Source organism: Salminus brasiliensis, chromosome 4 (genome assembly GCF_030463535.1).
Source record: "Salminus brasiliensis chromosome 4, fSalBra1.hap2, whole genome shotgun sequence".
Classification (NCBI taxonomy): domain Eukaryota; kingdom Metazoa; phylum Chordata; class Actinopteri; order Characiformes; family Bryconidae; genus Salminus; species Salminus brasiliensis.
The window spans coordinates 35,267,864-35,281,167 of record NC_132881.1 but is presented as its reverse complement, the minus strand read 5'-3'; the positions used below and the strand labels follow the sequence as shown (position 1 = coordinate 35,281,167).

The 13,304-nt window shown below is 41.5% G+C and overlaps 1 protein-coding gene across 1 annotated transcript in view; it reads right to left on the bottom strand.

Moving 5' to 3' along the window:
* Window positions 1-13,304, bottom strand: part of kat6b (K(lysine) acetyltransferase 6B) — a 36,938-nt gene that overhangs the window by 7,576 nt on the left and 16,058 nt on the right. The window contains exons 4-13 of the mRNA XM_072678180.1: window positions 6,286-6,394; window positions 5,327-5,442; window positions 4,744-4,825; window positions 4,123-4,255; window positions 2,702-3,639; window positions 2,000-2,121; window positions 1,745-1,851; window positions 1,518-1,659; window positions 677-838; window positions 276-369 (exon numbers count right to left, since the gene is read on the bottom strand). Of these exons, the coding sequence (XP_072534281.1) occupies window positions 276-369; window positions 677-838; window positions 1,518-1,659; window positions 1,745-1,851; window positions 2,000-2,121; window positions 2,702-3,639; window positions 4,123-4,255; window positions 4,744-4,825; window positions 5,327-5,442; window positions 6,286-6,394 (2,005 nt within the window). The remainder of the gene's footprint in view (window positions 1-275; window positions 370-676; window positions 839-1,517; window positions 1,660-1,744; window positions 1,852-1,999; window positions 2,122-2,701; window positions 3,640-4,122; window positions 4,256-4,743; window positions 4,826-5,326; window positions 5,443-6,285; window positions 6,395-13,304) is intronic.

Genomic DNA, 13,304 nt, shown 5'->3' with positions numbered 1-13,304 from the left:
CAAATAAATGAACATAACAGCATGTTCTAGGAAATGTCGCTGTAAAATAGCCTAAACTTCAACTGTAATTAACCTAAGAGGAAATGCCCCCAAAAAGAGGACAAGGATTTTTTTTATTGTCACTGGAGGCTGTTAACCATCAACTGTTGCCAACTACAAGCTTATTAAGAGTTCTGTCAAAAGATGGCCTGATTTTGTAAGAAGAGAGAAACATTTCATGATGACATCATGTGAAATACAACCAGAGCTTCAGAAACAGTTAATAAATAACTTACTGAAATCAATGAGGAACCTCCCAAATCCTTGCCTTTGGTACTGGGGCATGATCATTATGCAGGAGACATTGTACTTCTGCTGGCAAAGCTTTTCCTGAGGGAGAGAGAAATAGATAGAGTATGTCAGAGCACTGCCAACGCAGGCAATTCACTGCACCTGCGCTGTCCTCGACTGAACCAAGCAAAACATGCAGAGAGAACACCGCAGATCTCGGATGCAGCAGGGAAAAAAATGGATGTGCAATACTGGCCAGGGCAAAGCAACACATAGGTTTATTTTCCCTCTTTTGTAAAACCACTGAACTAGAATCTCTGAGCAACATTAATCCAGTTTTCCTTCCCCCCCTCTTGCAACAAAATTCTGTAAGATAAGTACAGGAGACACAATGAGGCTGCAATACCTTTGAGAAGTATCCTACAAGATGGCAACCTTTTGCATCATTCTTAGTTAGGACGTAGAAAAGGAAAGGCTCCACATCGTAGTACAGGGTCTTGTGGTCCAAAAAAAGCTTTGCAAGCAAACAAAGGTTTTGGCAGAAAATTTTGCTGATATTTCCATCAACCTATTCAAGACACAGAACAGAACAGAAAACACCACATTATTGCTTTGCTCAGTGCTGGCTACTTCACATGAATATACATAATTTAAAATATGCATAATATAAACACAGTCAAATCAGAAATAATTTCAGGACAAAATGATGATCTGGCACAGACATACTTGCAGGTTTTTATTCAAATTGACAATTATTCTCTTGGTACATCTGCAGACATGAGTCTAACCAGCAGTCCCAACAGCCCTCACAAAACCTTTAATGGTGCTAAATTTACAAAAGATAAAGAAGGTCTTTTAATGTCTAAAGACTTTTCCATTCCTGCATTTGGAAAGCAATATAAATACTGCAGTGTTAAATGAACCTAATTTATGCTGATTATAGACCCTGCAATGACCTATGGATTTCAATCCAAATTCAAGGAGCTCTCTAAGTGTTCAAAAAGAGTGCCTGGTTGATTAACAGCACCAGGAAGGTTAAAATTCACTGATGTTAGCCAAAATGAGTTAATTCATGCAGGTCAAGTTCTCCTCCAAGTGCTTCAAAAATGTTTGAGGGGTGAGTCTGACAGATCAATGCCCTTCAATTCGGGATATAGTACTCTAGGCAGCGTTGCAAAAGCTGATTTGATTAAATTAAGATGCAGATGCTTAAAGACTGCATATCACACTGAAAAGGCTGGACTGACCTCAAATACAGAAAGGCTATCTTTTCTGTAGATCTCATTAGCTGGTGGATGAAACCAGCCACACTTCTTTGAATGCCTCTGCAGAATGTTAGGGCTTTTCATGTACTTCAGGCAGAACTCGCACAGATATAGTTTCTGTAGTCTGAGGAGAAGACAAACAGTAATTAATGCTCATTTCAAAACTCAAGATATTTATTTTTACTTGTGTAGAGCAAATGGACAAGTACCTTGAGTACTCTGGAGGATATGGTGAAGAGTACCAGGTCTGTATTTCGTATTTCCCAAACTCTATCAATAAAGGGTACTGTTCTTCATCGCTATTCAGTTCAGTCCTCTGTAAGCAAAACAACCAAGCACAAACCTCAATTAAACAGGCAATTACATTTGTCAGCCAATAACTAAAATAAATAAATAGTACACACACGCACACCCCCATCCACCCACCCACCCACCCCATGTATGCACATCAAGTGCCTCCTCACCCTTGCAGTGACTTCCTGGGCTTGTCTAAATATCTTAAGGTCCTCCTCAGACACGTGGTCATTGGGTGAAGGCAGTCCTCCTTCCTGAGCCTCTCTTTTTAGGCATCTCAAGGTATTTAAGACTGTAAAATTAAACCAAGAATTAGACCAGATTTGAAAAGAGAACCACTACAAATCAAAACACTCATAAATAACAAGATGCTATTATGCTATAAAAGTACCATGTAATACAGTCACTGAAAAAACTGCATATACTTAACATACTAACATAACATTAATCACAAGATCACTACAGAGCACTTAACATCACTTAAGAACATTGACACTGTATTTATTAAACATTGCCCTGTCAACATTTGTATGTTGGTCATGAGGAAACAGAAGGGAGCAGAGAGAAGAGCTATATGAGATGGAAACACTCCACATTAGGGTGTTTGTTTATAATGGGGGGAAAACTGAATGACTTAGTACTGAGAGGCAGAGTTAATCAGAATGAATTTTTGAGTGGGCAGTTAAAAGCAGTAGAAGGCTGGTCGCAATTAAGTGGTTTCAGGAAATAAAAAGGTGAAAAAAAGGAATGTAAAAAAAATAAAACAATTCAATGAAATTAAAATCGTGTTATTTTATTAAGCAGAATGCCTTAAAAGGACTAAGAAGCGAGAGCTGGTTGGCCGCTGTGGGAGGCTGAGGCCCTGTGCTTACCATGGTTTTGGTCAGGCTTAATTCTTCCGTCTGCCAAGCTGTCCCTCCCTGGCGTGGGGTTCCCCCTCTGAGGGGAGGCCTTAAACCTAAACTTGCCTAGCAGCCTGTGCTTTTTCAAAAAGGGAGTTCGTTTGAAATGAAGCGCTGTCTTAAAGGGCCGGCCTCTCTTGGGTGCCCAGCCTGAGGCTGAGCAGGACATGGATGCTAGCTTGCTACTGAACCCTTTGATGGGCTTGTTTCCGTGGAGCTGTAAAGGCGTTTTGGGCGAAGAGGAAGAGTCCCGGGTGCATCGCCCTCGCTTAGGCGGCGCATAGCTGGGGAGTCCCTTCTGCCGAGACTGTCCCTGAGTGGCATAGATGTGAGACAGTCCGTCAAAGAGCCCCTTCAGCTGGCTGCTGCCTGGGAGGCTGCTGAGAGAGGGGCCGCTAGACTGGGACGAGGAGCTCTGCGGGGACTGGGCGGATGGGGGCGAGGGGGACTGACTGGGGTTCAGCGAGGTGGGGCTGTGTCCCGGTAAAGGGCAGGGAGTCGTGAGCGCACTAGACGGGGCGGTTAACCTTTGGCCGGTACCCGGTGCCGTTGCGCTGGAATGAGGATTGCACAGCCGTTTCCGATAGCCTCGTTTCTTAGGCCTATGCTGCTCAGAAGAGTCTGACGCCTCACCACGCATGCGTCGGCCCAAAGGGGATGGTGTGAAAAATTTGGAGAGGCCGTCAATGAGACTTTTGGTTTTCTTGTTGTAGGGGGGCAGCTTGGTGAGGGCAGTGAGAGAGGCTGGGGTGGATGTGAGGGGATCGGTGAGGCTCAAGCGGCTCCGGGCGTCTGTGGTGGGTGCAATGGGGCTGGATGAGGGTGGGGTGCAGATAGTGCTCTTAAGACCCCTACCATGTTCCTCTCTCTCTGACAGCTGAAGGGGTCCTGCATCACCACTGTCAGACCTGTAGCAAGAGCCAGGCAAATAAGAACAATGACAATTAAACAAATCAAAAAGACATCTTCAAAAACAGATGACGGTATAATAACAATACAGTGTTTAATAATAATAAGTCATCAAAGAAAGATATTAAGTTGAGGCTAACACTTTAACCTTAAGGGAAGATGTAATCTCTACAGTGTGACCGTTTCATAAGCCTATTCAACAAAAAAGATGCCTCAGAACCCAAACTGCTGCTATTTTGACTGATCCCCAACATAAGCAGTTAAAAATAGTAGATTGCAATGTCCTAAAGGCAAGTGCACAACTAATAATTACAAAGATGGAAGAGTTTATAAGACTCATGGAAAAAAAAGAAACGTGGTTGAAAAGAACTAAATCTGAAGGCTTCAGTCTACAAGAAAAAGGTCAAAGTGTAGCAAACAACATTTCTAGCACAAGTTAAAAAACAAGGCCGAACCAGAGTGTGAGAAATGAGTTATCGTACATTGTTGGATTTGTGAGATTTTTCCTCGGCCTTCCTGGCTTTGCATATCGCCTTTTGATCTGCGCTGCCGTTTTGTGCAGCAGTCGTTTTTCCTCCTGCTCCTTTGGCCTGCATACTTGGCAGATCCACATTCCTGGGGGAAATCCAGTAAAAAAAGGAAGGGAGCAAAACAAAGAAAGAAAAAAAAAAACAGCCTTTTAGGCAGGGATCATCAAGTCTATGGACATAACCACTGAAATATCTGAACTGCTGACCCATGGATGATTTTCGGTTTCTTATGAGGAAATTAGGACGCAAATAAAAAACACAGGAGAACATATTTATTCAGCCAACTCGCCATCAACGTAAAACAAAGGCTGTTCTAAACACTGGCAAAACTGCTGCCTGTGGAAAAGAGTGAGAGGGAGAAGGAAGGAGAAAAAGGGGAGGGGGGGAGAGAAGAGAACTGCACTAGGAGGGGCATATCATCTTGCTGTTATGTAACAAGGAACATTTGTGTAATCTGGCTAGTTTGAACAGCTTTACTGCTTGTAAGAACAAGCTAAGGCTGCTCACTGCTGTGAGCAATATTTGTTGTTGTATACCAACATCAATAGATATGTTTGTAGAAAAGATATGTACCTTTTGGCATTCTGGAGAGAGGTGGGTCACAACACTCCATATGAAACCCCCTATCACAGGAGTCACAGAACAGCATCTCGTCCTACAGCCAAACAAACAACGGAACATGTAAGATAAGCTCATGTTTCACCCAAAAAACAACCAAACAAAACAAAAACACGTGATCCCTTAACAATCTAAGAAGGCAAGTAAGAGCACCACAGCATTCAGGTCAAGTGGCTTTTATCATCATTGCTCAAAATAACTTGAATGAAATGTTCCTTCGGCCCAGGGTGCAACATAAATAGCTGCACATTACATAGGCCTGCACGTAGATACAGGACACGACAGTGTGTACACTGGACAATAAACACAGGATTGAAAATGTACAGAATAAACACACACTTACTAAGCAGGACAAGACAACAAACAGATGCATTAAGTATATGGACTGGTTAAAGGAAGTAGTGTAGAAAGTAGCTCTATGGAAGGAGTTTATGGAATTAAATATGTAAGTGCAGGTATGCAGTGATTGTTTAGAGGTGTGTGGTCAGTCTAGGGTGGATGTTTGGTGACAGGGGTGTACTTCAATACAGGTACTTACAGCATTTTTCCCCTGAATTTGACAGGAACTGCATGTTTTGCATTCAATGCATTGCCACCGCAGTGCCTTGACATTTGCAGTCAAATCAGCTGAGAACTTCAGACAAGACGGATGGCCTTTGTGGAGACATTTCAAAAGAATGGAACATTTCAGTGAAGGTAGGCTACCCACAGAATTTACTCTACATTTAAAAACAAAACAAGCAAATGACACCCAATTCCTACTTCTGGCAGAAAAAACACAAAAGCCCTAAGTGAAGCATTACAACATGTTTAAGATAAACACCCGTGTTAGATATGCCTTACGTCAAAATGAAAACACAGGAACAAATAAAAACAGCACACGACCCTTCCCTGACACGGGATAACTCAGCCTTAAATATTTGCAGATGGCAACTACAACGCAGAAAGCCATGTGTGAAGGATTTCCAAGATCGGTGTTTAAATACACTGTATTATCAAACATTCTGAGCAGCTAATTAAAGATAATTTGATCTTAACGAGGCAGAAACGGTACGTGCGCACAATATAATGGCAATCAATCCATTATAGTCATGTAGAAGCATGTCTGTGCCTGTCTCCTAGGACCGCAACCAGCTGTGTTTTACAGTGAGAATGCATTTTCTGTACTTTTATAAACACCTAATGAAAACCACCCGTGTTGCTTCAGTCAAACTCAGCCATAAAAATGTCACCGGGAGCACAATTCCTTGTGGCATTTCAAAATAATTGTTGAAGGCAAATTACTACACGAGAAGAGCAGGCAATTTAACAGCATCTTGGCAATTCTGATAGCAAGGAAAAATAGCAAGTAAGCTACCTTGAGGTTAAAAACACACCACATCTTACAAACTAGCACAATTTGCTGCCCTGATCCATCAGTAACTACAGTGAAAAAACACTAACAGCTTGTAGTACTCAATATATATATATATATATATAAATAAAAAGAAGGCTTACCACTGCTTCCACAGTCTGCACATGACAGCAATTCTTCTGGCCTCTTGTCTCGATTGGACTCCTTGGTGCCCAAACAGAAGCTGCATATAGGTATAGGGTCAGCACGAGGCTGATGACAAAACACAGGGACAAAAAGAAGAAAATTAAATTCTATACATCATCTTTCCTGAAAAGCATCTCTTATGCTACATTTCACCACAGTCACGCAAAAACTTTCTCCATTTTCTGCTTTTAATGTTTAGATGGATTGTAAATCTGCCAGAATTTCTTGATGAAAGGACCAATAGAAACTCCCAAAAATTACTTACAATTTCTTCCTTCTGTAAAGTCACCATTTTAGAGATATAAGATTTATGCGTGACACCAACGATTTACTCAGTGGAGTTGCACAACATACCCAAAACTTAAATACAGCAATTTGGCAAACAAATCAATACTCAATAACCTATGAATATGTTTAAATGTCACTAGGTTGGTTATGAGTGAGGTATGTCACATACATTCGGCTTGTTTTGGAAGAGCTTCTGGTCTTCTTAATATGTGATGTGTGTTCAGACAGAACACATTTATTATTCAGTGTTTAACCCAATGAACGTTTAGATAAGTTTAACATTTTCAAACGGTCTAAATGCTATTATAAACATATCAAACGGTCTGTTCATTGCTAGATTTTGTGTTTCGGGAATCGGGAAACTGCACTGGACACTGGCCATCCAGAACTGGATTTATGGATCATTGAGGTCACACAAAAACCTTGAATCTCCTTGTCTGCCATTTTTCACTTTTGGATGCAGCACGAATCTGTCAGTTGGTCCTTATATTGTGTCAAATATGATTGTGAAGGGAACAATAGAAATGCTCCAGAGTTATTTGGAATAAGGGCTTGTAAAGCTGGCACTTTGGAGACCGCGGTGATACGTAATGTGAAACATGCCTTTGCATTTGTTGGACAAGAAACTACAGCAGGATAAATCTGAGATGCAATTTAATTGATCATGATTGCCGAGATCAGATCAGATTCGTGCTACGCAGTAGCAATCAAATCATTAAGACAGTCACCAGATTCGCGCTGTAGAACATTAAGTGGCATATTAAAAGACTGCTGATTAGAGACTGACACACTGACATCTGGCGCAGTTTGCTTTGTATGAATATTTGGTGTTGAATCTGACAGGTGGCTAAAAACTCTGGGAGGAGGCTAATTGTTAAGCTCATGATTAGAGATAACGCACCCTACACAGCACCAGATATAAAACAGCCTCTGGCATAATCTCCCAGCAGACATGATGACCTTCTTATCAGTCGCACACAGCCCTGAGGCACAGCCCTAAAGAGCATTCACCAGGCCCTGATTCTGAAAAAGCCAACATGATGGAAATGATGCTAAAAATGCAGAGAACACAAATAATTAAATAAAGAAAGAAACAAATCAGGCTGGAATTGTTTTATGCTGCCCCCGGCCTAAACGCAGATGAGTGGGCACAGCAAACAGCACCCAGCTCATGCAGGCAGTGTAAGACAACCTCATAGAGGTGACCTCGGTCAGACCATGTGTAGGGAAAAGTACTGATGCCAAAAAGAGGATGAGGAAATAAAGCAAGCCTTGTAGAGAAGATCATACTGCCATATTGACTCACCATCACAAACTATGATTCTGACCCTAAAATGCTGAATTCTACTGCAGATCAATATGCCTGGCCTGACAGCAGCCAGAGAAGCCCCAACACTGCTGCTTCTAGTTCACATTTGACTAATTTCTGCATGTACATATTTAGCACAATTTCACTTCTGCTTTTTCTTTGAATTAGTACTTTTAAAAAACACTGTACAGCCTCAAGTATGGCATTTAGTTGATGGCCATTATCTTGCATGCATATTTTTACTCAACGGACAAAAAGGGGTTGCTGTTTTGTACAAAAAAACAAAACAAAACAAAACAAAAAAAAAAAAAAAACCCACAACAAAATCCAAAAACAACCAAAATGATAAAGAATGCACAGTCATCTCCAGTATTTCCCAGTTGTGCGATCATGCTCTGTATTCAAAGTGGGGCAACTGGGTGCATCCCATCAGACTACAGTGGGAGGGGAGAACGCACCCACTTTCTAACGCCTAGTGAATTTGTAGTTGCTCACAAATTCTGGAGGTTTCAGGTTTGTTTTTATATTACCCTCTATACTCAATGTTCAATGTTTGGCATGGCCAGAGCATTCAGCACTCTATGGGGGAGCTCAGAGCTCAGTAGATACAAGTCATTGACACACAAATACATACATATACATCTCTCCCTCTCTGACATTGTATCAAAACCTTAAAATGCAGACTGTCACACCTCTATTGTTTTTGCACCCCCCCCCTCAAAACAAAACAAAACAAACACCTATATAGATAATCAGAACCTTCCTTGGTTGCAGCAAAACAAACTGAAGGCTGTTATGGTAACAGAAGGTCACAAAGCAAACATTTCATCTGCGTATGTGACCACAGTGGTTGTTTAGAGCCCTGTCAATAACCACACACAAGTTTCACTAAGGTAAATGGTTTGAGAGGGGGCATACATGGCCACTGATGGTGACAGAACTAAATGTTCTCCTATACAAAAACTGCAAGACATGCCCAACTGTAACCAACAGAATACACAAGACTCATAAGATAATGACAAGACACACAAGATGATGACTATGATCACCTCAGACCAGATCTTTAACAGGTAGCAGCCTATACCATAAAGCTGTATTCAAGTGCCAGTGATGCTTTATATTAATTAGCTAAATAAACCCATTCAGGTGTTCAGATTATCAAATCAACTAAACTTGCTCACTTTTCACACTTATTTCAATAACAAAATGTAAAAGATGCCATGTTATCTGCTTAATGTACAGATCAATAAAGAAACATAAAAAACAGCTATTCTAGAGTTCAATTTGGCAAATAAATAAATAATAATCTGCTTCATTTTACAACAGCCACTTACAAGTTCTCCTTTTTAATGGAGTTTCCAGCTCACGTCAATCTCCATCCATAAACATACACGTAACAAACTAATAATCCGGACCAATGTGTCTTTCACAGATCAACAAGCCCTTGTGAATAAAAGGCTAAACGCTACCGTTAACGGAGGAAGCACTAGATAGTACTGACTAGGGCGTCACGTTTTGGAGTTTTGTTTTAGACATTAATCAGCTTGAGCCAACCTAAGCATGACTTGGGTTCCCAAATCTTTTCATGCAAAGACCCTCCTGTAGCCATGTTTAGGTCACTGCTATGCTTTAGAAAGTGCGCAGAACCCGGTGTGCAGGTGGTCCTCACGGTTGTGAATGTTGGTTCTGCATTACCTTCGTCAGTCTTTGCACGCTCACAGCCTACCCTGCATTCTCCATGGGACAACGAGCATTTCACCACATCCCCTGTACCTTGGCCGTTTGGGACAAATACACATACTGTTACACCCTTCATGCGGACTCCTCTTCTACACAATGGCTTACCTTCAGAGTACAATACGCCAGTGTGTCTTGCAAAGCAACATTGAGAACAGTGATATTCGCATGTATAAATATCTGCAGGGTGTGTGACAGGAAAAATAGATTGAAAAGAGGCGGTACAGGGCAGGGAGTGTCTCGTTCACTGGGTGGAAAATGGATCACAAAGATGTTACTGATTGGTAAATAGGAGTGATTGCATTAGAACTTGCCAAAGGCCATAGTGCGATTTAGTGGATTTGCAGGGTGTATCAAAGTGTGTGGTTATATGGGTCTACTAGCAGTGGCTAAAACCCCAGTCTAAATCCTGTCGCATTCCTCACATGTACTTCTGGCCTGATCATCCTTGTGCAACGCCATCTGCAGGAGCCACCTGAACTTACTGCCACCCTAAGCATGCAAGCAGACTCCTTTTTGGTTGGGGAGCTTTTGAGGAGCTTATCATTTCACTTTTTTTTTTTCCCCTAGCTAACTCCACTAGAGTGGTTAGTCAATTGCATTTGTCCTCATGGCAACATGCTCAGGATAGACCACTCATGTTTAAAAATTATCAATCATTTTAAATAAGTAAAGCTTGGGTGGATTTTTCAAAAAGCAAGTGCCAGCACAATAACGGCCTCCTTGATTACCACTTCTGCTTTAGACCTAAAGAGATCAGCAATAAGTTGAGCTGAGGAGCCTGCATTACTGATTAACCTAAGAAAACAGCAGGAAGAGATTGCAGAAGAGCTCGTCATGGTTTGTTTGGTCTGCTGCTGGCATAACGTCACATTGTGGTATATTGCCCCCGCGGTTTATGCTGGTACTACAGCATAAATTAGAGGTCACGTCATTTCCTGAGGATGTGCACAACCTACATGCCGCATGAGTATACTGGTCTTGAGCTCTGTGCAAGTCATGTCAGTCTTAAATAAGTCTCTATACCATCACCAGAAAGGTTTATTTACACAGACACACACACACACACACACACACACCTGTAGATGCAAACATCTGTAAATCTAAGTAACCAGATCAAGTACTGAGGCATGCCTCCCTTGCAGTGATGGATAAAGCCAATGACCGAGAATCACAGAAAATACCTGCAGCAGATAAAGCCTGTGCAAATGGTTATGCACAATTCAGTGCTCACCTCCTGAAAGATCAATCACATGACGTATGCCAACATTTCCAAATATATGTATAGCACATCACTTTATGTATACTCATGCAAAATATGTAGCTGACATCATCTGTTGCAGAAACAAGTCATTCCACAAACACAGACCCACATATAACACATACAAGACACAAGAGTTAGGTAGGTCATTTCTGAGTAGAACCACCACCCTCAAACAAGCCCATTTTATCCAGGTCATATGCAGTATGGCACCTTATGCCATCTGGTTCCACCAGATCATCTGTCCTGTTTTATCAAACCGAAAGGAATCCGATTCACAGAGTTATTTCTGTTCGGACCTAATAAAGATAATAAGTGCCTTCAGGAAGAAGGCCGTCAGCCCTGGATATAATCAGATCGTAATGCTGGGAAAATGTGAGAATGTTCAATGGCAGGCTAAAACAGAAACAGACATACTGCACATAGTCTTAACCAAAGTCTTTTTTGTGCCAGGAAAATAAAGCCATTCAAATTCGCCCAAGCTTCAGCAATGCCAGCATGCAACTCGGAAAACCAATTGCGTATGAGACACACTGACAAAACCTAACAATCTCCCGAGACACAGTGTCAGAAGTCGGGAACAAACATTCAGTTCAATTCACTCCCAAAAGGCTCTTCAGCAAGAGACAGGCTGATCCATCAGGGAACTGTAAATTAGATGCTGATCGGGCATCAGAATACACGCTACTGAATCCAATGCGGTGCGCCACCTCGGGAGATCCAACCAGCCCCAGCTCCCTGCTGTGCAATATTTAGCCTATAAATATCAAGTGTGTTTTGGTGAGAGATCTGTTGAGAGCGACGGCAGCCTAATTGTCTTATGCAACAGGCAATCAATCCCCTCAGAGATCTATTAATAATGCTGGCAGACCATCAATTTGCAGATGGGTTATTCATAAACACACCAGTTTTTTCCATTCAAGTGACAGGCGAAGGGATCCAAACCAATGCTTCCTGAATGGTACATGTCCCGCTTCAAGCAAGTGAAGGGTGTTTTGTCCACTGAAATTAATCTCCATTCAGTGTGGTAAAAGCCCAGTCCTCCCTGCGGAGAGGCATGACCAAAATACACACAAAATCCCACCATGCACATTATGCTTAACATCATCTGCCTTCCTCAGATATATCTGAAACCACAGGGGGAGAGGAAAAATACAAGCACAACAGCCCGGGCAGGAATAAACACCTCACTGGAACCCTGACATGACATTAACAACGCTGTACATTCAACTCCTTGGATTTCATCAGTAGTTATAGAAAGCATAGATTTTCAAAACCGCTCTTAACTCAAGCACAAAAGGTCTCAGACGTTCTGCACAGACTTTCCCCAAGCACAGAATAAACATCCCACCACAAACCATGAACCACCATCTTCTCACAGCACGTTTACATATTCCTCCGTTTCCTGGAAGTGATTAACTGATGAAGCCCAGCTAACCTGGGCATCTACAGAACAGCACTCACATTTTCTCATATATACTCACACACTAAATATAAAAGGAAGAAGTTGAATTTTGGAGCAACAGTGTGAGAACATGTTTTTCCTTCCTTATGTGGAACTCCAATCAAGTACCACTATTTTGTCTGGGCATGAAGAGAAAATTAGCTGGCTTGGCTTAGCTGTCCATGTTCATGATTCAGTTCAACTGCTAGATAAAGACTCTTGCTGTGGTCTGATGGTTGTAAATGTAAATCTCAGCTAACGATGGCCCTTGTTTTCCAGAAAAAAAAGATTCTGATCAATCGGCTTAGTTCACCACTACCTCCCAAACGACTCTTTGCTCAGTAGCACTGACAGTATTTTGTCAAGTTATTCGAGATTATCCATCATTACGTTAGTCAAGCATCTAATACACAAAACCCATCATATAAATAAATACAATAATTCTGTCTTACCTGTATCAGCTTAGCAATTTCCAGGACATGAGTGTAGCTAACTAGAGGGTGCAGAGAAGGTGTTTCAAAAGGGTAGCTGATAATGATGAGACATCAGAATACGCCGTAATCTCAGTTACTGAGAAATACAATTTGCCACCATGTTGAACATGAAGCATTGCGAATGCTTGTCAAAAGCATATTTGTGAAAATGCATGCAGGAGCCGAAGACCAAACAGACTGGTTTACTATTTCAATTTTCTCTTCCATCTGAAATGGGCCAGGAGTCACATGGCTTCTTATGTCTATTTTTATTAGTGTACAGTAGCCAGGATGTAACTGCTGCACTGTTTAACATGAAACAGAAACTTAAGAATAAGATGCTGGCAAATAAGCGTCAAACTCATAGCTGAAGTAATAGCCGCCAGATTTTCACTTCTGTCTTTAGACTGTACAAGTATAAAAATAGGCTTCTTGAGTTAACTAGTCATCCAATGTACATGTAC